The following is a 26,886-nucleotide window of genomic DNA, read 5'->3' on the forward strand; positions in this document are numbered from 1 at the left end:
GCAGCCTAGGTTGCAGGGAAAACGTGGACTGGATTTCAGTGATGTGGGCGTGCTCCATATGAACAAGTGGAATGGACTGCATAACGACGCACCGACTCGGACTCTCTACCTTCCACTATGAAGTGAAGAGAAACTAAGATTTATGATCGTATCTAAGTTAAAATGACTGGTTATGTGATTATGTATTTAAACTCATATTCTGGTCACATTATATGGAACTTTTTGGCACTTTTTTGTAAAAAAAAAACAAAAAAAAAAAAAACAAACAACTTTTTTAAAAAAATAAATGAACATAAAATTATTTAGGGGGGCTTATGAATATTTTAGGGGGGCTGAAGCCCCCCTAAAATAGGCCTAGTGACGCCACTGCATACATCACAGACATACATACACAGCAAACCCCTGAGTGTAAACACAGCGACCAAGATGGCAAAATGCAAACAGAGCTGATTACACAGCTGATTTCAACAAAGGTCGTGAGTGATTCATGACACATTTAAAATCTTAAAACACTGAGGATATCTGATGTTTCTGTTAATCTGGTAATTTGCAGAAAAGTAGGATGTGTCAGTGTCATTTTTTTCATTGGTATTTCTTTTGGCCGGTCACATAAAGTCCAGAAGGTAGTCCTCGGTAAAGATAAACAAAGACTCCAAGGGACAAATAGAGGCGGGCCGGATGGTGAGTGTTTGCTCATGACTGATTGGACAAGATAAATCTTTAAAAACCTGTGTCGCGCTGACGACAATTTTAGTAAATAATAGTCGAGGAAGAAGATTACATCTGTGCTGCAACCGATTTGGATAAGTCATGAGTGGATGTCCGTATTTTGAGAAGAGGCATTTGTACGTTCGAATTATCATCACATCTAAAATATAGTTGTCAGGGATTTATTTTTCCGCCTGTTTTTATTTCATTTTTCACATTCATTAAATGCAGACTACGTACAGTTCATAGCTTATCCCGATGATGGGAAAACATGAAGTAACAAAAGGCTTTCTTTCTCCTCGCACTGCAGGTTATTCAAAAATAAACCTCCCAAAGCAGAGGAAGATGAGGATGCCTCTCAGGCAGGGGTTAACAAAGCCAGTAAAGGAGGAATCATCTATGGAGACTACCTGCAGGTAGAAAACACCACCTATCTCACATATCCATCTTTGTGGCATTTAAAAAAAAAAAAAAGATAAGCACTAGGATTTGCATTTGTTGTTGAATTCAAGTTTTTAAATCAATGGTTTCTGTCTTTCCGATCCTCAGCTTGACAAAATAGTGTCAGCCCAGGTACTGCAAAGTGAAGTGAAAGGAAACAAGATCCATGATGAGCACCTCTTCATTGTCACCCATCAAGGTAAATTTAGCTTCTTACTGTTTGGGCCTTTTTTCTCTCTTGGTAATAAAATCGCTGCTTTTTTCCTACTCCATTCTATAACAACAATGTGATTTTAGTGTTAATTAAATTAAATTTATAGATGGATAGATGGATAGATAATGTGTTTACCTTGTAATGTGATATCAGAATGTTAAGATACTAAAACCTTTTGCGCTCTATTTCAGCCTATGAACTGTGGTTCAAACAGATTCTGTTTGAACTTGATTCAGTGCGACACATCTTCATCAGCGGACATGTAAGTCACATTTCTGTGGTGACAGAAACTTCCATTGTGTTTTTTTGCCTTGTTCAAAAATACAGAGGGTAACTTGACATGAATAAAATTTACGATAAAAAAAATAAAAAATCAAGTTTCTAAGTATCCAGCTTACTCACAATTGGAAAGAGGAAAAACTTCTTGTAGTCCTAAATTCGGAGCTTTTAGATGTGAACTGTCAGCGTTAAGAGTTCAACGTTGCCTCAAATGTAAAATCAAGCAGAATAATTTAAATGAACTGAGGAGTACAAAATCATCAGTGAACACGATGATAGATCTTTCTGTTCAAAATGAAGTTATATTCTATAGTCATTCTGTCTTTGGAGTTCAGTCAGGGGGGAAAAAAGGACATTTTGTTCATCACTCAGGCTGACATTCTGAATTGAAAATAGAGGCACAGCTGTAATTTTTAAGCTTCTTTTATTCTCTCTGGGAACAGCACACACTAGGTTGAGGAAATAGTGATGCAAAACATCAACTACTTCAGTAACTACACTGTTTTATGTGCAATGATGTACTTTGAAGCTTTAATTATTTAAATTAGTCTTCTAACATTTTCTATTCTTTTCCTTAAGGTCCGAGACGAACGCAACATGCTCAAGGTCAACACTCGCATCCACAGGATTGTAATGATCTTCAGACTGCTGGTGGACCAGTTTGCGGTTTTGGAAACAATGACAGCTTTGGACTTTTTTGACTTCAGGTAAACGGATAAATATCTTCTGGCTATTTTTTTAAGCTCTAAAAGTTTTATAGGATGGAGTCCTCTATGAGTGCGCTTTGGTTGTGTGCATTTATGCTGACTTGTGTTTGTATGTGAAGGGAATATCTTTCTCCAGCCTCTGGCTTCCAAAGTCTTCAGTTTCGACTTTTGGAGAACAAAATCGGGGTCCCAGACAACCTGAGGGTTCCGTACAACAGACGCCATTACAGAGATAACTTCAAAGGATCGGACAGTGAGATGCTGCTCGCCACTGAACAGGAGCCAACCCTCCTGAAGCTGGTCGAAGTACGTCTTACATAGTTAATTACAGAGGGGACACCGTATATATGAACTTCTGTTTTGTTACGCTTTTCTTTGGATAAGTTCATCTGCTCCAGAACAGGATACGAATGTGCTAAAACCTTGGGCTTTTCTTTCAGGAGTGGCTGGAGAGAACTCCTGGTTTGGAGGTGGATGGATTCAATTTCTGGGAAAGGCTGCAAATCAATATATTTGATGGGCTGAATCAGGAGAAGGAGAGAATTGAGGTAAGAGATGGCTCGAGCTTTCAGAACAAACTTTTGCTGCTTTCCCTGGAGTGCGCCGATGATTGACAGAGACTGTATTTTTATTTAAGGCTATTTTTCCTTCTTTTCTTTTTTTCAAAAGAAAATGCCAGATTCTGAAGAGAAGGAGGAAATGACGGCTGAGCTGGTCAAACAGAGAGAGATCTTCACATCACTGTTTGATGAGAAGCGTCACGACCACCTTATGAGCAAAGGTCAGTGTTTAATCACATGTAATAATTGTCAAGGCCACATTTATACTTGTTTACAGCTTACATTTAATTCAAGGTTCAGATGTATTAAACCTTAACATTTCAAGCATAGCTCACAAAACTACATTAACTAGACATATCACTCACCTTTGAAAGTAATATATTCTCCCTTTTGTTAACAAGGTGAGAGGCGGCTCTCGTACAAAGCTCTGCAAGGTGCTCTGATGATCTACTTCTACAGGTTTGTGTAGTTTTTAGCGTTTCTTCACCTTTAATTATGTAGTGGAACTCTGCAGGGACTGTATCTGTTACATTTGTTTCCTAGTCATAGATCTTCACACCTGAGAGCTGCACACAGCTTCAATGGGACATCTTGCTTAAGAACACCTCAGTGCTACTTCCCGAGGCAGGGGGGGTTCATTTATTCTTTCCACATTAAATTTCCAGAGCACAAGCCTTTTTCTTTTCTCCTTTCCTGAAACCCTGTCAGCCCTGTGGGTCATGTGACACCTGCAGCAGTTGTAAAACACCAGCACTTCAACTCTCTGCATGGTTTTAAGAATCTAAAAATGTCTGTCAGTTTTGCCAATAGGTGTGCTAGCCTGTGTAGTAAGGACACAGTGTCACATGAGACTCATTAAAGCTGCACCAAAGTCAACCCAATCATCACACGGTTACTGGAAGGTGATAATTAATACAAAACTACTGGGTTTAAGATGTTAAATCAGTTTTTTGGCACTGAACGGGAGACAGCTGCTCTAATTTTACAACTTCTATGAGCATCAATCAAAGAGTTTTTCATAAATCACCCATGGAACATCTTCTCTTACCTTTTAGGGAAGAGCCGAGGTTTCAGGTTCCCTTCCAGCTGCTCACATCCCTCATGGATATTGACACTCTGATGACAAAATGGAGATGTAAGTATTGTAGTATCTCTATCAGTAGCTGCATATACTCAGAGCAAAAAGCATAGCAGAGCAGAAAAAGTAGGGGGGAAAAAAGGGAATTATTTTTTAGTAGAAATCAGTGCTTTCATATTTTGCCTAAGGGCAAAGCTGGACTAACAAGGGAGCTAACAAAGTTACTAAACTATAAAGTTAGGGTACAACCCAAGAGGCAGAAGAATCTCGTAACATCTTCTACATCTGCTCCTATGAAATACAACTGATTTACTCCTGACTTATAGAGTTTATAGCCCAAAGAAGCATTGTTCTATCACAATGGATAATTCCCTTTTTTTTTCTCTTTTTTTTTCTAGACAATCATGTGTGCATGGTGCATCGTATGATTGGCAGCAAAGCTGGCACCGGGGGCTCATCTGGCTACCACTACCTGAGATCTACTGTCAGGTACGGAGTCGTCTTGTGATTACACACTTTACACTGCAAACACTTCAGAGTTAATTTAGATAAGGACAGGCCAGTGCTACTGTGCTTATCTAAATTGACCTGTCACATGGTCATGTCCTCCTGGATTGCAGTGACAATGTATTTGACTCTATATTTAGTTAAGGTAATTTCTAAGTTAAAAAAAAACAATGAAATGTGACCAGCAATTTAGGTTAGCTTTTGTTCCTCAGAAAATACACAACACAGATCTATATAATTATGTCTTTGTTTGCATTTAGTGACCGCTACAAAGTCTTTGTGGATCTGTTCAACCTGGCAACCTTCCTGGTGCCTCGCAGCTGGATGCCCAAGCTCAATCCAAACGTCGACACCTTCCTGTACATGGCTGAGTGCTGCGACAGCTCCTACTGCAGCAGTGAGGACTCCGACTAGAGCACATCTCCATCATCTGTCCTGGCTTCCTTTCGCTGTAACAGATTTCACCAAAGTGGATCATTTGCACAGCTGATAAGTTTTAGTGACAGATGCGCAGGTGAACTGCAAGCCATCAAAGGAGCACATTTTGTTGATGTTTCCATCTCATGCATGACATCCGGTCGATGCATCGAGAAAGCCTATGCACTGAAAAATTACAGTTAGTCTGAAATATAACCTATTTTACTCAAGATAAAGTTGAAGTTACATTTTTGGAGCAGGGCATTGTTTAATTTGAAGATATATACCTTTTTTTTTTTTTTTAAAAAAAAAAAGGATGTTTGTTTAATAGGTAACACACAGAGAGGAAAAAATCCTGAATATGCTCAGAGGAGAGATTATTTTTCCTGATGGCTTTTCAGGATGTATTGGTATTCTGACATGTAAAAACAGAAAAATAACAAATGTAAAGTAATAAGTAAGTTTATACATTTTAATGTTTAGCTGGCACAAGAAATAAAAAAATAAAACAGCAGAATAAGTAGGGCTGCAGAGCCTGTTATGCAATGTCTGACAACAAATAAATCAAATAGCCATATTAGACTATTTTGCTTTTATCCTGACTGCGAGTCACGCAGTGCCGCAGATGGCTCCTTGATAAGAGCCGCTTGGATGTTTTCTCAATAAAATTGCATAAATTAACTTAGACTGACCTGACAGAAAATGGATCAGTGAGAGCTGTGATCAAACCTTGCGCGCAGGGACAACGCTGATAGTGACGGAGGGTTTTGTCTTTCATGTCGGCATGGGGAAGGTGTCATAGCAGGAGCTGTTTCAGACGACCGAGATGTGGCTTAGATACATACAATGACAGCAAGCCTCAGTCCCATCAATGTCAACATCTACAATAGAACCACATGCAAAGCAGAAATGTGACACTATAAAATATGAACCATAAAGCTTGTACATAGTATTAGTAATGTAGCTGTTCTGACTATGTTTTGTATAGTATTATATACAGTATATGTAATTGTATGATGTATTTATGCAGTGATTACTGTGATCTCTGTATAGATAAATGTACAAGTTATATTACTCACAGCATGTATCTACCTTGTGTATTATAATAGAATGCGTATTTTGTACAGTAAAACTATTCGTATTATTGCAGTTTTGCAGTGGTGTGTAAGTGTTTTATTGTTCTGTTTTAAATAAACATTTTCCAACAATTGAGGTGATTTATTTTGTTTCAGCAAATCGTTCACATTACAATAATGAAATACTATTTAAAGTGACACTTGAAGGCAAACAGAGGAGTAATTTCATGTTTGACACACAGTCAAACACCCACATAGAATGGCTCAGATGGAAATTTAAAACAGCATTGTCAAAGAAAAACAGCTGCTGCAGAGTCCGCAATACCTAGGAGAGAACAAAAGAGAGATGCATTATTAATCCCTGAGGGGATACTGGACACAACAGGACATGTGTGTGTGTACGTGTATAAAACGCCACGAGGCAAAGTTCAAACTCACCACAGATGTTGCCACCGATTTTTATATAAACATAGCCCTCATTCCCCCATCTTGTTCCCCAGGAGTTTTGCACAATCCAGTATGGAATATCCCCTAAGACGGACAACATGCATTTCAACATTGAATTATTTACAGAGTAAAGGGGCACTAGTCGTGTGTGTGCACTGCAGCTTTGGCCACTTTAGACTGTTACATAATCACCCATATATATGCGTAATACCAAGAAAAGACACGTGTGTGTGAAATAATTAATGCCAAGAAACATAAAACACTGCTGAGGACAATCTACGTCAAGAAATAAACTGTGCAATAACTGATATCACTTAGTAACAACAAGACTATTGCTCACCTTTTAAAAGGTTTTTAACACACCGATTTCTTGTTTCAAAACTATGTGGTAACCGTCTAAATAAACAGAACTTCTACTTCATGATCTCAACTGTGTGTACAATCTCACAATCTCTGAACAATGTGTACGAAAGAAGACAAACAGGGTGGACAAGGTAACATAAAAAAACAACATCACATTGAGTATTCTTTCATTTCTAGATTTTGCCTGAATGGAATAAGAGATATTAATAATGGGTAAATTATTAAGTGAAAATAAGTTCATCTTTGAAGGAAACATGTGAAGCTACAGTATCTCACTGTGTTATTTCATATAACTGTAGGGATTCAGCATGAACTAAATTGCTTCATATTCTTCACTCCGTCTGCCTTAGTTTTAACACTTAGGTGGGTCGACACCGCTCCGTCGCAGCAGCAATTTGTGATTAAGGCTGATTAAGAAAGGCATATTTTTAGTACCTTTAAATTTTGCCTGGTGCAGTTTTAAATTGCTTTCACTGTCCCTAGGAATGCAAAACTTTATTGACCTACAACAGCGTATATTAGATCGAGTTAAATATAAAAATTCCTTTTTCCCCCTTGCACAAGCACGGTGGCAGCATGTACCAGTAGTGTCGTATCCAACAACCAGGACAGCGTGGTTGGACCACTTGCTGGAGCAGTGGTGCTGGATGACGCCTCCCAGGTAATCCTGCCAGCTGACAGCATCTACGATCGCAGCCAAAGGACCGTGCTCCACAAGCTGACCCATCATTGCCTCCTCTTGACCGCTGAAGACAAATAACAGAAAAATGTGTTCTTAAGGTACCATGTTTAACCTTGAGGCTAAACTGCTTTATCTCATATACTACAGCACTGAAACCACCTCCCCAATATTTTTTAGGTTTTGCCCCTTGCTGCCAAAACAGCTCTGAAACATCGGCACATGAACACAGGACCTCTGGGGGTGCCCTGTGGTGCCTGGCACTGGCTTGTTGGCAGCAGATCCTTCGGGTCCTGTGGGTTGCAGGGTCTGATCTCTGTGGATGAGGCTTGTTCGAGTGCATCACAGGGACGCCTGATAAGACTGTGATCTGGGCAGTTTAGAGGCCCGGTTGTGTCTTGGGCTATTTGTCGTGGCCTTGAGCCATTCCTGAGCAGTTTCTGATTTTACTGAGGGATGCTGTTGCCAAGGGGATGTGTGTTTCATTTGCAACGATGTCTAAATGTGTCAAGGTGCATTTACATAAATGTCTGGAACCAAGCACATTGCATTGTAATGGGTTGATCAATATCAGCCACTGTGCCTTTCAGTGGTTTCAAGGCTGTGGCTGGTGTGTACTGTAAAGTCTGTGGGTTGAACAATATCATGCGCTTCAAGTAAGATTCTAGTGACAAATAAACTATTTCATTTATATATTATTTCATCTATATTTGCATTTTTTCCTCTCTCAAACTCTACCTTTATATCATTAATACAATCAGTTGCTGCACAAGAAGTGCACAATTTTTCATCTCTACATTCCCCGGTGCACACATGCAGACCCCCTGTGTCACTCCATCTTGTCCTTCATCTGCCAGATGATTCCCACTGGGGATATCTGTGATGCCCTCCTCTGCCAGGCTTATTTCATGTGGTCCTTGGAACCTACATCTGTGGAAAATCTATACTGAGTAAAGCCATGTGGCTCCCCATTCCCGGAGAGGTGATATCTCATGTAGCTGGGACTTTATGATCATGTTTTTCTTTCTCTAGGCAGCAGTGCAGATCCGGTTTAACCATCGTTTTAAGGCTCATCTTAGTCTCCACCTTGCAAAAACATACAATTCCAGCAGCTGTATGGATGCAATGACCCAACACTGTGACCTTAGAGAAGACAAAAGGAAATCACTGGACACAGTGGATCAGACTGTGAATAGGAATGGAGCAGGGATTTAAGTAGTAGCTTCATGCTGACAATTTCTAAAACTCCAGTTTGCTTTGCTACACTTTTAAGTTCCATTTAACAAGGCAAATTAGTGCTATTTAGGTGGTGTGTGTCAAATTCAGAAGCAATTTAAAGTACAAAGAAGAGCATTAAAACATCATTCACAAACAAAATACCAGCATAAAACAAGGGTGAGATTGCAAACAATCAGGTAATGTGAAATAAAAAAAACATAATTGAATATAAGCTACAAAATAAGCAAAAATAATATGCCAGAAATACGGTTTAAGTGCAGTTAGAGTGCAGTAATAAGCTGTAAATGAAAAGAAAAATTAAGTGCAGTAAACAAACCATCAAAGGCACAGAAAAACATCTGCATTTTAAATTCAGATTTAGAATGTGCTAATGTTGGGTGACATTTCATATCATCAGGAGGTTGTTTTCATCTGTATGCAGTGAAGTAGTATGTTGATTCTGACTTGAAGCACTGCTTCCTAAGGGCCCCAACTCTTAAATGTATTCTAGAATGAAATTGCCAGGTGATTTATAAAAAGCAGCACTTTAAAATGTAACTCGAGCCAGCGGAAAGATTTAAAAACTAACCTCCTGTTACAAGTCGGGCAGCAGTGTTCAGAACGAGTGGAAGTTGTTTTAGACCAGAGAAAACACTTCTGCAAAGTCCACTCTGCTGGAAATAAAGGCTTCACTGATTTTCTCTACATCTTGTATGTGCATGAGACCTCTAGTTCTTGCTATATTTTCGATATGAAAATGAAAACAGTGAATTCTCAAAAGTGGTAGCCAGCATACAGAGTGGAGACGCACTATCTTGGCTCTGCTATCCCTCCTGTTCTAAACTCTCCTCAGGTAAGGGCTGAAGTGGCTCTGCTTCAAGGTTTCTGATGTGCCGTGTTATTTCTTGTTGCTGTTTAATTCCTCCAATCGTTGGCAGAGGGAGAGAGCAGAAAGGCGATGAAGCATTTTAAAAAAAAAAAAAGAAAAACGAAAAAAGGAGATGAAACATTTTACTTCTGGCTTGTAAAAGGTAAATCCATCTGCCCTAAAAAGATGGCAGACAATCTGACAATCTGCTGAATCCCTCGACCAGCCCTCTGACTGGTGGTAGAAGGCCACTGATAAGTATGAGAGAACCAGAGTGAGTTCAATAGATCAATAAAGTCCCATTTCAGAAGTTCTGATTGTTGTTTCACAGTGCCTTTGGTCTCTGTGTGTACTATAATGTTTTTCGCAGCTTGGTGCTGGGTTGGTGATTTCTTTGCTGTGCCACAGACCATATTCTTTGAAAAGTAGTACATTTTGGTGCTTTTAATGCGTGCACCTTTTACACCTTTCCTAGCAAAAAATTCTACATTCAGAGTTTGAGGCGCAGTGATTAGTTTCCCCCGGGCGCTTTTGCTTTCATAACTACCTTCAGTCCTTAGGCTGTTTGAGGATGAGAGGTTACCCAGGTCATCTGATGGAGATTCAGGGTTGTGCAGCAGCAGAGCAAATCTGGTGTCAACTAAAAACACTTTAAAACTCTCTCCTTTTTCACGGCTGTGTCCTGCTAAGCACAGGTTGATAAGACACCCTGCCTGCATGGTGGTGCAGGCCAGCTAGTGGCATCACAAATCTCCCAGCACTGGGCGCCGGCTATCACTCGCTCCCCCATCTCCCTCGCAAGTGATTTATTCTTCTTCTTTGCACCAAGAGAATTCCAGTGATGACTGCTACTTTCAGATTTCTCGCCAGTCAGACAGCCCTTATGTTTTTTAGCAGTCTTGTTGGTGCTAATTTGCAGTGTGTTAGTATTCTCTTGGTCCCCAGTAAAAGACACTTGTGCTGTCTGAGGCCATGCTCGCATAGTACTTAGAAGTAATAACAGTATTAAGTAAATATGGTTGTAGCCCTCTGCGTCTCTCACAAATTAAAGTTGGAGTGCCTTATAATTATTCAGGACTCGCTGCCCATAATTTTTTAGCAGAAAAAACACAAGGCTATCAGCAGATTTTAGTCAGCAAAGCAGAAAGTGAGCAGCAAAGTGTCTGCAATTGGAAATGGGACTGGGAAGAATCATTTAAAAATATATTAGACTTTAGATAGATAGATAGATATATACTACAACGTAAAAAAATACATAGTATGGTAAATCACAGCTGGTACAAAAAAATCTGGGAGACAAGAAATGTTTATATCAGGTAAGCAAAAAATAACAAACTGTGGAAGCTCTGTTAACTCTACTCAATCAAAATCAAAACTCCATCAGCTCTGACAGAGGACTTTGATCCCAGCTGTGAAAAGACCTCAACAATATTGACCTAATAATAAAAAATAACAGACATCACATATGCATGAGGGCATGAGTCCCAGTTCTGTTTAATATTAAATATGAAAGATTGGATTCGCTTTAACTCAAGGTAACCTTTGGGCCAAAACAACTGACCCAGAGTCAAGAACCTCTGTGCTACTGAGCTCTCCATGTCTGTTGACATAGTAAACACTGCGGTCTGTCATTGCACAGGACCAATCTCACTGTCCTCCCCCTCTGTCCTTGGCACTTTGTGGAAACCACAATAAAATTCCTTGAGCTTTTACTTGAGTAAAACGTTCATTTTTTTAGCCTTTATTACTTACATGTAACTAGCAAAAATGTGTCTTTCACCTGAAGTCATGTGCAGTGAAGTTCTTGACAACAACACCTCCATGTGACTGGGAGAAAAAATGGCAGATTCCTGTCTTGGCCTTGTAGGGATACTCTGACTGAGGCACCAACTTCAAACTGGTCTAGAGAGAAAATAGTGAGAAAGGTTATCAAAACACAGCATTTCCACAAATTTACAAAATAGGTCTTTGATACAGCAGTTTTATTGCTTATTACTGTCACTACATATCTCTCAACAATAACAATATTGCTTAAAAGCTAATATGTCAAACACTTTGCTCTTATCTCCACACAGGTCTCCTTGTCCTTAAACTGTTACTTTAGAGTAGAAATATTGAGTGCATTTTTATAATAAAATAATAATAATAATAATACTTTATTTATATAGGACCCTTAAGAACAGTGTTCACAGGGTGTTTTGACAGTCAAAACATGCAACACAAGCAATCGAGCGAGACATATAGTGACAAGGCAGAGCGGTGAAATAAAATAAGAGTTAAAAATGATAATAGGTTAAATGAATAATTAGCTCGATTAGCACGCATATCAAACAAAGAAGCTGTGCAGGTTAAAAATTAAAGAATAAGATTGAAGGTTAGAAATTAAAAATCAAAAAATTAGAGAATTAAAGAATTAAAGCTGACCTCACACCTGCAGCTAAAATTAAAATAAAGCAGGAGAGAAGATATAAAACAAACAGAATGTAATAGACAACAGAACACTAAAACTAATTAAAGGTAAAAGTTCATTTCACATAAAAGAAAGTCTATAAAAGTGTGTTTCAGGAAGTGATTTAAAATGGGTTGCTATTTATTATTTACTTATTTTAAGCATTGGGAGATCTATTCTTTCGTTGTACTTACCATTTTGGAAGCATTCTTTACAAAACATGAAAATCTCGACATACCTGTTTTAACCAGTTCAGAGCCTTGGTTGTGGATCCTCCATCGCAGCCTTTGTTTTGGTAGGAACAGTCCACAATCTGCTGCACGCTGAGCTGCTCCAGCTGCGAGCCTCCTATAGCCTGGACAGACTGTATGGCACCAACCACGCTAAATGCCCAACAACTGCCACACTGTGGAGGTACAAATACAACAATGAGACAAAGAAGAACAGCAACAACATTTGGAAGGTGGCTTCGATCTACATCCAAAATAAAAATCTAGTCACATCATGTAGGGAGTAGAAGGAAATTTTAAAATATATGTATCTATTTTTTAAATTATTCTGCTTATCTCCATCTACAGAGAATTTTAGGTTTTCCTCAAGGACACTTGAGCAGGGCAAAGACTTATTTTCCATTGAATTATGGAAATGAAGTTTCAGCATTGATCTGGGCAGCAGGGTTGCACGAGGACTCATCATTCATCTTCAAATAGACTCACTCCATCAGATATATTTAATCAACAGAAAATTTAGATACAAGATCAAGATTGTTGAAACCACAGTTTTGGGATAGTTTTAACTTGTGTCATTTGAGCTTAGAACCGAACCTTGGCTTTTTTAAAGACTGTTTGCTGTCCGTGCTGTGCGCGGTAGAATAGGTGAGGTGATCTGGCCAGTCTGAGTGAACTGTGACTAATTGTTTTCTGCTGCCATCTACTGACAGAACAACTTCAGGTAAACTGCCCTAAGGAAGAATTTAATTTCTGCTTCAGTTAAAGTGCTTGGACTTCAAATGTAAAGGACATTTGAAAAATTAGGATGTGTTATTCTTCAGAACTCTCACACATTCATTTCCAGAAAGAAAAAAAAACTTTTTTTGGCAGGGGGGCAGGAGGAGAGGGGACAGATTCTCCTCTACATTATGTAAGAAAATACATTTTTTTCATGTTTGACATTTGCACAGACAAATTTGTTTCTCCAAACACTATTGCACTATAGTAAGCTTCCTTGCTCAGCATAACTTCCTATAAATGTCATGAAAACCTGAGCTATCGATGTGTAAAAAAATTCAATATTTTTGTTGCTCAATATGGTTCCACAGCTTAAAATCAATACTGACAGCAAAATCAGTCATTATTGCTTGAGCTGGAGCTAAGTATGCGCTGAGTATACAAAATATTACAGCCATCTGCTCTCTTTTCTGAAGCAATGAAATGCACACAAGTCATAAATGTGGAATCAAGAGAAGGAGAAACTGGATCAAGAAAAATTTATAGGAGGTTAGTGGTTTGATATTATAGGTCTTTCTGCAGGGTATTGCATTTTACTTTCTGTCTATCCGCTGATGCGTTTTGGAAACTGAGCCAATGGAGCTCCTCACACAGAGCCAAAAAAAAACAGAAATGTGTGCAGAAAAACTGCAGCAGAGCTGAGTGGTAGGTGAACGTGGCCATTTACAGACTCTCCCTGGAGCTAAACTTTACCTGAATTCTAGAGAGTAAATTATGGTATCATGCTGCCGTTTTCCTGTATGGGTTATGTCTCTCCCCTAGGACAACAGTTTTACAGTGACAATATCATCCCCTGCAGCAAATTGACTGACTGAGGAGATAAAGGACAAAAAGAGCAAAAAGTGAGCTTCACTGAGGACAAGCAACAACTCCATCTCACTAACCCTCTCCCTCCTGTATCCCCAGGTCCAATCTGCTCCCTCAACTGCACACACAAAGACTTCATTTGTCAATGTTACAACTCAAGTGCACTCAAACCTGTGTTTTGTCCATTACTGCCTCACTTCAACGTCTGACCTTCAGTTCAACACGAGACAAACTGTTTCCAAATTGTTCTGCTGGAGGGGGAAGTCTCTCTGTGCTCACCTGAAGACTCAGTTTGAGACAAGCAAGGTTTTGTGTAATCACAACTAGTTAGAAGTCGCTGACTATAATGCAGCTCAAGCCGGTTAGTGTTTCTGAAAAAGAGAAGCCTCTAGTGTTCACACACACACACACACACACACACACACACACACACACACACACACACACACACACACACACACACACACACACACACACACACACACACACACACACACACACACACACACACACACACACACACACACACACACACACAGAGAGAGAGAGAGAATGAATGAAAATTCGTTCCATACTCAGAGATTCTTAAATTTTTCCATGAGGCAGGAGGACTACATGTCCTCCTTTTCAAGCGATGAAACATTTCTTGTGGAAAACCAGCACCAGATACAAATTTAATTTAAAGAAGGTGTCCTAAAGCACCTTAAATAAAAGGATATGCATCCTTATTGATGAAGCATGGAAATACATCTCACTAGGAATCCTAACTTTTACATGTACTAAGAAATGAAAGCAAGGACACACCCGTCAGGCACCAACCTCGTCATTCTGACTGGTGAGGATTTGTGTCTTGTATGGGTGCCCTTTTGATGTGCTTTATTCATTAATACTAAAGGTTTTTGATTATTATTGTATCTGATAATCTGTCATCTATCTGTGTAAGCCTTACTGATAGTTGGTTTTGGACCGGTGCCACCACTGCTTTGTCCCTCCAGTCAAATTTGGCTGGGAGCTGCTTTAAACTGAGTCCAGAGAAGAGAGGAGCTCTATCATGGATTGCTCGCAGGTAAAGATCTGTGGATAAGAGACAGACAGTTCAAAGTCATTCCTGGATACAAAGCTGCATGTAAACAGTGACTCTGCAGATTCAGCCCAGCCATCCAAGACGCAAGATATCAACTGAAGACATCCCACTGAACAAATGACGTGAATACAGCATGTTAACATTCTAAAAAAAAAGACAAATAAAGGAGGGAAAGAGAAAAGATGAAGATCTGAGGAGAAACATCAGCACAAAAATGACATGAAAAGATATATAATAATACAATAAAGAAAAAAACACTGACAGCCTGATTTTGGGGCTTTTATGTTTAAATATATTTCAAACAAGAAAAGCACTCAGAGAGCACAGTACTCCACCCAAGCTGTTCATTCCCCATTATGACATTGTCAGAAATGCAGCATTTTTTGTAGAAATTTAGCATTTAGCATTATTAGTGATTGATGATCAGAAATCATGGCAACATAGAATGTGTTAATATAAAAGGACCCGCAAACAAAATGACGTTGTGCTGAGCACAGACGGGTGTTATGCATGTGTGCATTATGAACAGATACCGAATCCCGTGACCTAAATATGTAGTGTCTGGCGGGAATCAATGGGACCCGGAACTTAATCAATTGTTTCTTGTATCATTTCCGATACAGCAGCAGTCACAATCATGCCAGCAGGCAGCTGATGTCGTGTTCACTTGTTGTCATAGTTACAGTGATGCCGTGCTGCTATCTGGCAATGATACAGAAATCTTTAACAAATCTGTGGATCCAGACTATAAGCTGCATCACTACCAAAATCTAATGAGGTGGTCCTCGTGTCATTTGAGACCTTCCCTGAAAATTTCATCCAAATCCATTTGTCCATTTTTGAGAAATGTTGCTAACAGAGAGACAGACAGATGGAAGGACAGACAGACAAACCGGCGCCGATCATCACATAACGCCGCCTCATTCCTTGGCAGAGTAACAAGCTTATGGAAGTTTAACCTACAAAAGAATAAACGACTAAATAAATATTACCTTTTGACTGCTTTGCAAAGTGCTAGACACTGTAAGAAGATTAAATTTAAAAAAACATTGTGACTTTTATTCATCTATGTACCAGGATTGCAGAGCTGAATCTAGTGTTCATTTCTTTTATGTTACATAGGGATGTTTTGCCTGTATAAACGCCAACAAAACAAATCGATTTTTGGAATTTCTGCAACAATAAATACCAAGAAAGTCAAGAAAAAAGTGTCTTAAAAGAACTGAATGGATCAAAACATTTGAATGATCTCAGACTGTACTCAATCACTGTTTCTGTGTGTCCTCTACGTTAAAGTCAATTCAGACAAGCAAACATTTTGGTGCAACAACTGTCCCAGGTTTCATTTCAACCTTGAGAAATTCAGGTTGGAGGAGTTCAAACACACATCAAGTCGATTCTCAACAGCTCCTGCTGTGATTTTGTTCTTCATATTTGAAAGACGCAATGCAGTACAGCCTTTCATGTATCACACTGAGAGCATCATGTGTTTGACACTAGTGAATGGGCAAAATATGAAATGTGACATTTTTAGATGCAATGCAAATTTAGATGAACAGAGAGGCAGATGCAGATGATGAAAACAGGCTCTTAGAAAGAAACAAATGAAAAAAAAATGTAGTTAGGATGGGGACAGATGTGTCTGTCTGTGGTCAGTTCATGACTGCATCAATTCTGTATTTTCTGGGCCAAAAGACTCGAATTATTAAACTGAGGGGATGAAATGATCTGATGGTCTCAGACTGTATTAAGCCAAAATTCTAACAGCTGTCCAAGGTTTCATTTCAACACTAACAAATTCTGGTTTGAAGAGTCAGCCTCCATTTTCCTCATGTAAATCAGGAAAATGTAAATCAGCATCAAAACAGTTTGCATATAAATCAGCTGAGGAGACCTGTCACTCTTAAACTGCAGAACCCACTGAAAATCTTCATTAGCAGTTAAATACAGACAACAGCTTTCACTGCTAATCTGTCAAGTATTCAGGCTGCCAGGGCCTCACATCAGTACAGATGTTATTTTAAGAACCTTCACATACCACACCTGTTATTAAATACTTAAAGAATGAATTACTACAATGTTAATGATTTTTATCATGACCAACTAAAATTTGATCTGTTCTCAATTTCAATTTTAAAATATATTGTACATTTTGAAATATTATTTTACTGTTTTACTTTTCAAGTCCAAACAAATTTGCTAAATTTAGTAAGTAATTCCTTAATTCATATCATTATAGACTAATCACTGAGGATCTGTAGATTTGAAGAAAAAAACATTTCTCTATCGACCACTCTTCACAGGCTTTCAGCTTTTTGTCCACCATTTTGGAGCTGCAACTGCAGTGAGTGAATCTGTGTATTTATTTATTTTATTAATCTCTACTGCAATGTTGTCTTAATGAACCGTTCTACACTTATCATATTGAAGTAGTAACTATTATTATCCTTATCAATGACGTAGTTGTTTTTGTTTATTTCTTATCTTCGAAGTACAAGTTAAAATAGCATTTAGGTGAAATTATGTAAAGCTGAGTAAACTCTTTAACATACAGTCATGTTGGAATATAATGCCAGTCCAGCTGGTACAAACCGGCTCTAAGAAAAGAGATTTCTAGCTTTTTTTGCACTGTGTTCCAGAGAAATAGAGAATTGAGTTTTAAATTGTTCTATTAGGTTATAAAGCCTTTCATGATTTAGCTGCACAACACATTTCCAATATGTTACTTCTGTTTTATGCCCTCTTAGGATAACCTCACAGTGGCTCCTCTCTGTCCCTCATTCACACCTCAAAACCAAAGATGTCAGGGCTTTATCGGTTCATGCGCTCAAGCTCTCCCTCATCCTCCACGTTAAATCCTGTTTCAAGTCAAAATTAAAGGCCCACTGGAGCTGTCCTAGTCATGCCCACTCTTAGTTTTATTTCATCATGCTGCTGTTATGCTGCTTTTGCCTGTTTTCTCCTTTATTCCTTTATAATAAATTTAGATCATTAATTATATCATACAGTCTCAACTTCAAAATTTACTATTTTTTAATGTAAATTCATAACACTAAACTTGTTTCTCTACTGGAAAGCCCTTTGGATCAAAGGCCGCTGACGTAAAAGTGCTGGAAAAATAACAGTGACTTGACTTGTGTAGAGGAAATGTGTTGCTGTAAATGGGTTACCATGAATGTGCGATGTGAATGTGTAGTGTGAATGAATTCAATTCCATCCTGCAAGTCTGCACAACACCTGACAAAGTCTCAACCTACCCCTGAATTCCTTCTGTGAAAGGTCAGAGAACTGGTTGATGCCATACTTGGCAGACTGCGGCCCTGTAGAAAACGAGTTCAGGTACACATGTCGCTTTGTGGCATTCTGCAACAACACAAATGACACATCAGAGGCGGTAAAGTGATCATGAATGTCCACGAAATGTTGGCAAACAAATAACAAATAAAAACTTTTGCATGACATAATGACATAATTCTGAGAAGAGGATAATGAACTATGAAAACAAACATACAGAGAAGCCTAATGTTCTTTTTTTTGCTGTTTTCTTAGAGTCTGAAACACAACCTATGAGTTGCTTACATTTAAATGATGACTTTCTACCAATGCATCAAAAGGGACAAAGTACATTTACTCAACTGCTGTGTTTGTGCTGCCAAACGACTGTTCCCATATTATCTAATTACCACATTTATCACAGCATTTATCTGACACCTACAGCTGGTATTGACTTTGCAAACAAAACATGTAAAGACAATTATTGTGGAATACAAAACAACAACAAATAATTAAATCTGGCTAAAACAGTAGTTTAACAGACGGTGAAAAACATTAATATTTACTTTGTTTCACTTTATACTAACCATCATAGCCTACTGATCAGTAAATCTGTAACAGTAGAACCCATTGTGTGTTTAGTGTTTTATTAATTACAGATTAAGCTTTTAATCTGAGAAAAGCTTCACGTATTATATTTTTTGCAGGACTTTAGCCTGAAATTATTCATAATTAATTATGGTATTACTATTTTCAGTTTTATTCATTTGTTGGTGTGTTATGCTTCACAGTATTTAATGATATTCCATTTAAATCTGAAATTCATTTACAGTTTGTAAAGACTTTTTTTTATTTTCAGTCAAAGTTTAAAAACAAAATACTTCCGTCAACTACGTAAGTGGGCGTGACCTGCACTGACGTAGGCCGCCGTTTGTCAAGAATTTTAAAGTTTAAAGGCCATTTCTGCTCTTCTCTCAGCCACCGTGGCTTCTCCTACCTGATAAAACAGACGACGACGGTTGTATTCGTCGCCGCTGACCTCGTAGATGCGCTGAAACTTGACTGTGAACGAGTCGAAGTCGACTGCGGTGCGATTCAGCGTCGTTTCCCCCGTGCTCACATAGTGACAACATACAGCAGAGACGAGCGCGCAGACAGTCACTAACACAACTTTAAACAGCTGGTACTCCCTCATTGGACGGAGAAATGTCGGCGAGAAACATCCACAGGTTCAAGCAGGAAGCGCAGATGTGGAGATGTTTGCGGAAAGGTGTTGAGCAACAACCTGCGGCACAGGCGCAGTGACCAGTAGGCGTTGCCCTGGAAACCGAAAGTAAAACAGAGTAAACAAACAAGAATTTAAATGCAGAAAATTAAATTCCATTTGTCGTTAATTCTGTTGTTTATTTTCCCAATTTTTACTGCCTCATAACACTATGTAGACTAGATAATAATAATAATAATAATAATAAACGTAATCTCAGTTTTGAAGAAATGCTACCTTAGCCAATGATATTCATCCAAAAGTGCTATAAAATCTGATATTACATTTGTTTGTAATAATTTTATTTGTTTGTTTTGTGTTAATTTTGATTTTGTAATTCCATTTTCCTTCCATAGGAAATTAATCACCAGAAGTTAAAATCTATGCACTTTTCAACCAGTTTTATTCTAACTTATACCAAGGCAAGTCAGTGCTGTTCAAATGTATTTAAGACATTTAAAAAATATATTTTTAATCAAATTAATCTGGAATTTAACTATTTTACAATTTTACTGCCATTAGCTAAATATGCCAAGATGCATCTATCATGCTTGTTTTTATCTCAGTTATTCATAATTAAATACAATGGCTTATACAATTTACATACAGAGAAGTATGTATACTTTTAGTACAATCAAGAATTACATTTATATATTTAGATTTCTGGTGAAGACATAATATTGTGTTTGACTCACACCATAGAAGGCTGTGAATCAAACAATGCACCAGCCCCCTTTTGTACTTTGAAAGGTTACGCAGCGTTTGTGACTGAACAGGTATGTAAGTTTGAAATTTATATAACTTGTGACCACCCACGCCCACACACAGTGTACAATAACATTGCAGCAGGTTGCTTTCAGGCACAGTAGCAGCTGCACAGCATTTTTTCCAGCCTGTACTTTGTCAGGACCAGCGAACCAGTCAGTACACTGGGAGAAAAAGTAGGCTACTCTTGTGCTTTTTGCAGTGGCATCTGATCCTGCCTTCATCATAACTAAAGCTCTTCTGTAACATGCCAGAGGAAATGTCAGACCCAACAGCGGAACTCACCAACAAGCCCTTCGCAACCCAGTTGTCCAATGTTTACCTCAGCATCTTGGCACTGTTCTGCTTTAAACTCTTTGTTAAGATCTCTCTTAACTTGCTAACATACTTCTACATTGTCCGTGGGAACCGTAAAGAGGCTGCCAGGATATCAGCAGAGTTCTATGATTATGGTCAGCAACATGGTGAGTACCCAGTTAAAAACATGTTGTTTTTTTAGTGGTAGTGTGTTGTTTTAAAAGACTGCGTCATTTGAAGCATTTCTATATGTATGTATGATGAAAGCAGTCTCATAACACAGCTGTGTTTACACAACCCACCCAGCAACACGTTGTACCTCTGCTACGTTAGGTAAGATATAAAATGTTAATAGGATCCTCTAAATTCAAATGAAAGTGCTCCACACTCACACACACACACACACACTCACAATTTCTGTGTTTACAAATGAGCTATAAATACTGCATTGCTAATCCAATGAGTATAAAAGACATTAATAATATTCACATTAATACGTACTGTAGATATGAATGATAGCCTACTTTTCTTTCATTAGCTTAATAGCTACTTATAAATCCAGAACTGTACATTCAATATTAAACGAAGACACTGTTGGCCCAGCAGCTCTTTTTCTCTAATGTATTAATAGAACACAGTCATGATATCCCCCCTCCTTCCTCCCCCACTCGTATCCTGCCCTAGTTTCCATTCCCAGCTATGCAGTGCACCCTCTCACACTCAGACAGCAACCAAAACAACACTCCACATTCTCAGGGACAGGCGGTTCGAAAGGCACATTCTGGGGGAAGAGAGGCACGGCGACAGCATAATCTGTAGCTATCATTCAAAAGGATGTTTGATTTAAAGTGTACCCACTCTGTGGAATACTAATTAGCTGAGCTCGGGGTATTAGTCACGGTCCTGTAGATATGGTCTTCCTTGTTCTAAGAAATCTGTTTGATGTCTCTAGCTGCTTCTTTATGTCCGTATTTCAAATTAACGTCAGTCAAGGAAAATGGGCTGTATAAATAAAATAGCACAGATTTAATAGAAAACATTAGGGTGATTATTATCTCTATCCTATGAATAATACGGAGAAAGAGGATAATGATGATGATAACGTGTGGAATGCAGCTGCAGTTATTCTGGACATTGATTCAGGTGTGCTAAATAAGTTTTTTTCTTAAAATTTACCTCAAAATGATTGCAGCCGGTTGCTAAAATTCACATGAATTTGTGATGTAAAGGGATGAATTTTAAATATAAACGTGTTCTGCTCTTTCTATTTCTGTAAGGGATTTAGAATAACAGAATCGAGTAAATAATAAATGTAGGTAGAAACAAGCACTGAATTCTTATTCCTGTCACAGGATCCTGGGCGGACCGCTCACCCCTCCACGATGCTGCGAGTCAGGGCCGCCTCCTGGCTCTGAGGACCCTCATTTTACAGGTGAAGAGAACACAATCCCCTAAGAGCGTAATGTGCATCCCCTTACCTGCAAATGTGGAAGCTGTTGTTCTCATCTCTGGTGTCATTAAATTAGGTTCAGAACCTTTGTAGATTCCCAGTCAGATAAAGAGATGGGGGTGTGGATAAGACTCAGCCGTTCCTGTAAAGTTATCTGCACCTCCTATTGCAGGCGATTTATTAAATTTGTATAGCATTACTAGCAGGGTCAAGGCTACAATGTGGCATACATTCTGAATGTACCAAGAATAACACAGTATGTCCAGATTAATTATTGATGACTTTGTGGATAATGATGTTGCACCTCATTGGTTGCTTATAATGTTTGTGATCCAACTGGCAAGGTACGGTTCCACAGTGTCGTATACACAGTATATTTTAAAGTGACAGGTTTATGATAATTCTCCTGTCTGGCTGCCAGTGATTTATACAGGCATGCACTACAGTCAGGTGGAAGTTTTAATAGGCAACAGAGCTGACTAAATGTTAAAATAAAATATCAATTCTGAACATCTACAAAGTTCTGCTTATTGTAAATCTTTTTTTTATGCACAGTGACTTACAGCATCCTCAAGTTTGTTTATTTGTCTTTAACCTCTTAAGACCTGCCATCCACATATGTGGACATGTTTTTGTTTTTTTTATTTTTTTTTTTCAAAAGGGCATATTGTTAATACTAAAAATACCACTAATATTATTAGTATTATCTCCTTCTACTACTACAAGTAATAATAGTAATAACAATGTAAATCTAGTAAAATATATATATATATATATATATATATAATGTAAATGTAATAAACATAATAATCAGATATTAGATATTATCCAGTTATTATGTTTGTTGGTTACTCCTTATCCTAAGTAAGTAGAAAAAAACATAAAATGCAAATCAAACCAAAGCTCGGGTCTTAGGAGGTTAATGAAACTCGATGGAGATGCACACTCTTCCATCATGTACAGAATGTGGTTTGAGGAGGTATTGATTGATAGGATCTATTAAGAAAAGACATTCCCAAAGAGAAACTGACAAGGAACACATCCAAACCGCGATCTCCACTTGCATTTTCAGCTTCCTACAGATGAAAGACCGTGCTACAAGAGAAGACAAGAAGACAAAGCCAACAATTCCTTCTTCAAGTCAGACAATCGCATGACAAAGCCGTGATATCATTACAGGATTTCACAGGGTGATTTATTAGCTCTTTGCCAGCCTTCAAATGGATCTGCACTTTAATTACCAGGCTTATTAATCTCTGTTGTTGAAAAGCGACTTTACACTGCAGTGGATCAGTCGGTTTTAAAAGAGGAGATAGGCTTTAGTGATGTTCTTGCAATTCCTGGTCTTCACCAACAGAGGTTGACAGAGGTCATGGAATATTTAATGCCCCTTGAAATGCCTGTGCCCGTTTAACATCTGCGGCTGTTTGACTGTGCTTTCAGGGTCACAATGTGAATGTTCTGACTATAGACCATGTGACACCCCTTCACGAGGCCTGTCTGGGAGACCATGTTGCTTGTGCCAGAGCTCTCATTGATGCAGGAGCAAACGTAAGTCGCATATAATGGTGTGATGACCCTTTAATGTTGCAATGCCACGTAGGTCAAATGTAATTTCCATGGCTGGGAAAATCTGGGTTGGGGTAACAAATGAGCATTGCGCCGTTCCCCATCTACAGTCACTGTAGAGCTATTAAGTTGTTGTTCCCCTTCAACTGTTCCCCCAGGCTGTTGCGATTAGTCAACGTACATGGTTAAACAAGGGCTAAAAATAACAATAAAAAGAAAATGTGTTTACAGGTCAATGGTTCCACAATTGATGGAGTCACCCCTCTGTTCAATGCCTGTACAGTGGGCAGTGTGGCATGCACTGAAATTCTTTTGGAAAATGGAGCAAAACCCCAGAGTCTTGTATACCATCCTTCACCGATACACGAAGCGACCAGCAAAGGTGCGTCATGACAAAATACTCTGCATTAACTAAAATCTGGGAGTTTTTAACGGATTGTTTTGACATATATTACAACCACACACTGTTGTAGGAGTATACATGTTATGTAACTGGATAAATAGAATAGAAAATGTTCCTAGTTAAATGTATATAAACAATTTTAGAGGGTCAGAAATTATCTTTAGAAAGTCAGAGGTTGCACTCACAGTAAGTTCCATCTCAAAACTACATATTATTTAAAATAGAGAAATATAATTCTGTCTTTATTACAGGTTTCACTTGGTCTCATCTTCCCACCTGTATTTGTGTCCTTTGCTTTGCCGTGAATCACTTTCTGACAAACCTGCACCTTGAAAAGCAGCCTTAAAATAAATCCCAACACGACCCGAGAAGACAGCTTGGAGAATTACCTTGCACTGTCACTTACTGATTACTGTCTTCACGCTTCATTACTTCCAGGTCATTACGGTTGTGTGGAGGCTCTGGTGACTTGGGGGGCAGATGTGGACATGGACATTCCTCACCTGGGCACAGCGCTCTATACAGCCTGCGTCTGCCAAGAGCTGGAGTGTGCCAGGAAACTCCTGCGGGAAGGTCAGCACTGTGTCGATCTTTACATCTCCATGCAGACAAGCTCAAGTCCTGGATGAACACACATGGCCACAAGCACATTTATTATAAGCATGCAAGGGAATAAACATGCATATAGTACAAGCATGCTCACAGGATGCAATCGGCTCTCTAAAAACTGCAGAGATGTGCAACAAGTAGATAATGAGAAATTCAATAATTTCTTTATTTGTATTAGCCTTAGTTAGAAAGATAGCTTTATTGTCATTGCATCAAAATATACTATGAAACTAGGAACACTGCATCAACATACACATTCCCACGTGTCACACAACAATAAATTAGCACTTTTGATCATTAAGTAAAAGTTACAATAGATAACCATGGATAGTGCACACTTAAAAATGAGGATATTGCAAAGACATAAGAAGGTTGTACTGCACAGTTTTAAAAAACATGACTCACAGCATATTGCACACTTGAAATGAGACATGAATCTGGTTATTGCATGTTTAACAATAATGATATGGAAAAGATATGCTTAGTAAACAAGAGCTTAACAGAAGTGGAAAACATGTAATTTAAATAAGGAGCAGCACTACAATCAAGTGTATTCAACTGTCTGATCACATTTTCAATATATTTGCATTCCCACAACATTTACTACCGTTGACTGAAGGTAATGAATTCAATTTTTATTTTTTCATGGTTGTCGAAAGTCATTTCTGGCAGAGAAATAGCTAGGTAGTCAAGCACAGCTGAGGGAAAGCAGGTACAGAAGAAATGTAGTCACAAAGTAACTCAAGGACTGGAAATACTAACACTGAAAGATTACTTTCAACAGTGAAATTATGTGACATCGAAGTTCTTCAGACTGGACTGTGCTGAGAATGGATAATCTAAATGTACTCCATACAGGTGCCAACGTACAGAAAGGCAAATCCCTGGATTCTCCATTACATGCAGCTGCAGAAAAAGACTGCACAGCTGTAGTGAAGCTGCTGCTGGACTTTGGCGCAGACATCAATGCCAGGAATACAGAGTTTCAGAGGCCAGTAGATGTGGCTCCACCCAGCAGTCTAACAGAGGGCTTTCTACTGCTCTACGAAGGTAGACTTATTGTTCGGGGTTGTATGCACTCTATGACCTTTGCGACCACAGATTTGATGTGCTTCTCCTTATCTATGTGCTTTTTTGAAGGTAATCTATGCATTAACTCTAAAACAATCTTAAATCCTGTTTCTAATTGTCTCCTTTTCATAGCTACACCGCGACTCCTGAGCCAGTTGTGTCGCCAGTGCATCAGAACCTGCGTCGGCCGTGACAGACTCCACCTTCTTTCCCACCTTCCCCTTCCCAACAGACTCAAGTGCTACCTGCAGTACCAATGACAGGAAGAACAACCAAATGGGACTTACAGGAAGAGGCCTTTCACACCAACATCACATCAAATCCACAAACTCCTCCTAACTTTAATAATAGCCACGAGCCAATCCAGTAAGGGCAATTAATTTGAATTGGCCACAGAGCATTCACTGTGTAGCTGTGCTGAGCTGGCCTGATTCCCATATGCGGATGTGTGGATCTGGATGAATGTGACACAGGATGCTGTTAAAACGAGCTTGTAGGCCTTGTGTTCCCTGGATTAATTACAGTTGTTAAAAAATACATAATGCATATCAGTGTATTTTCTGCTCTGCTGTGTTTAGAAGATGCCTTAATAGCTGCAACAGCTACCAGAGTGTGATACAATTTATTAAGTTTTACATTATATGATTACAATATTGTATAAACGCACACAACATACGAATGAGTATTTATAGTTTTGCATTACTACCTAATGCACTGCACACTACTAGATTATTAAAAAACAATGTTTTGAAACTTGGTACAGTCAAACATTTCTTCTTTTTGGCTGTGTTACTAAATGATGTGGAAATTCTGTATGAAAATATCAAACACTAACATAGTTCACAAGTTTAAGCTTGAATTACTAAGTGTGAAGGAAAGGCTCAAAAGGAAAATGTTTATTTCTATTGCTAAGTGCACAACTGAATCCTCCTATATTCCTATGATATGATGTACTAGAGAATAGTATGTATTTAAATAATAGCAAGTAGTAGTTTGAAATATTCTTTCTGAGAGTAGAGGTTAACCTTACTGGGAAGTGTCAGAAAGAAAATATGAAGGTTTATTATTGCTCAGAGAATTGACAGCTGAGTCATGCTCTTAAAACATTATAAGTAGATAATCATATATATATTTAAGTAAGAATAATTTGCAGTTTGAAATATCATTTCATTATACTGAGCTGAGTTTTAATGTTTCTGCTGAACCATTTAGTTTTATAGCTGCAATGCCAACACTATTTTTGTGTTTAATGATTCATAAGCAGTATGCAGACAAT

At 38.5% G+C, this 26,886-nt stretch overlaps 3 protein-coding genes across 5 annotated transcripts; 2 read left to right on the forward strand and 1 right to left on the reverse strand.

Moving 5' to 3' along the window:
* tdo2a (tryptophan 2,3-dioxygenase a) lies at positions 1-6,119 on the forward strand. Of its 2 annotated transcripts, none has more exons than XM_051954644.1 (12): positions 1-122; positions 1,019-1,124; positions 1,258-1,348; positions 1,555-1,625; positions 2,222-2,349; positions 2,469-2,655; positions 2,790-2,897; positions 3,019-3,130; positions 3,311-3,368; positions 3,965-4,044; positions 4,386-4,476; positions 4,755-6,119. In XM_051954644.1, the coding sequence occupies exons 1-12, from the start codon at positions 118-120 to the stop codon at positions 4,906-4,908; spliced, it is 1,191 nt and encodes a 396-aa protein (XP_051810604.1). In that variant the 5' UTR covers positions 1-117; the 3' UTR covers positions 4,909-6,119. The 2 variants fall into 2 exon arrangements, with proteins under 2 accessions (XP_051810604.1, XP_022066468.1); XM_022210776.2 differs by lacking the exon at positions 1-122 and adding an exon at positions 701-845.
* ctso (cathepsin O) lies at positions 5,578-22,208 on the reverse strand. The gene is made up of 9 exons (XM_022210789.2): positions 21,987-22,208; positions 19,180-19,502; positions 18,167-18,272; positions 14,775-14,899; positions 12,250-12,417; positions 11,343-11,464; positions 7,380-7,543; positions 6,426-6,518; positions 5,578-6,312 (listed from the first exon to the last, which is right to left on the reverse strand). The coding sequence occupies exons 2-9, from the start codon at positions 19,375-19,377 to the stop codon at positions 6,278-6,280; spliced, it is 1,011 nt and encodes a 336-aa protein (XP_022066481.1). The 5' UTR covers positions 19,378-19,502; positions 21,987-22,208; the 3' UTR covers positions 5,578-6,277.
* On the forward strand, positions 19,744-26,368 carry asb5a (ankyrin repeat and SOCS box containing 5a). 2 transcript variants are annotated; one of them, XM_022210801.2, is made up of 7 exons: positions 19,744-20,675; positions 21,861-21,940; positions 23,402-23,509; positions 23,759-23,909; positions 24,369-24,503; positions 25,398-25,589; positions 25,743-26,368. In XM_022210801.2, exons 1-7 carry the CDS (start codon positions 20,459-20,461, stop codon positions 25,868-25,870), a joined length of 1,011 nt encoding a protein of 336 aa, XP_022066493.1. In that variant the 5' UTR covers positions 19,744-20,458; the 3' UTR covers positions 25,871-26,368. The 2 variants fall into 2 exon arrangements, with proteins under 2 accessions (XP_022066493.1, XP_022066504.1); XM_022210812.2 differs by lacking the exon at positions 19,744-20,675 and adding an exon at positions 20,699-21,651.
* Positions 26,369-26,886: the final 518 nt, after the last annotated feature.

This window comes from Acanthochromis polyacanthus, chromosome 10 (genome assembly GCF_021347895.1).
Source record: "Acanthochromis polyacanthus isolate Apoly-LR-REF ecotype Palm Island chromosome 10, KAUST_Apoly_ChrSc, whole genome shotgun sequence".
NCBI lineage: Eukaryota > Metazoa > Chordata > Actinopteri > Pomacentridae > Acanthochromis > Acanthochromis polyacanthus.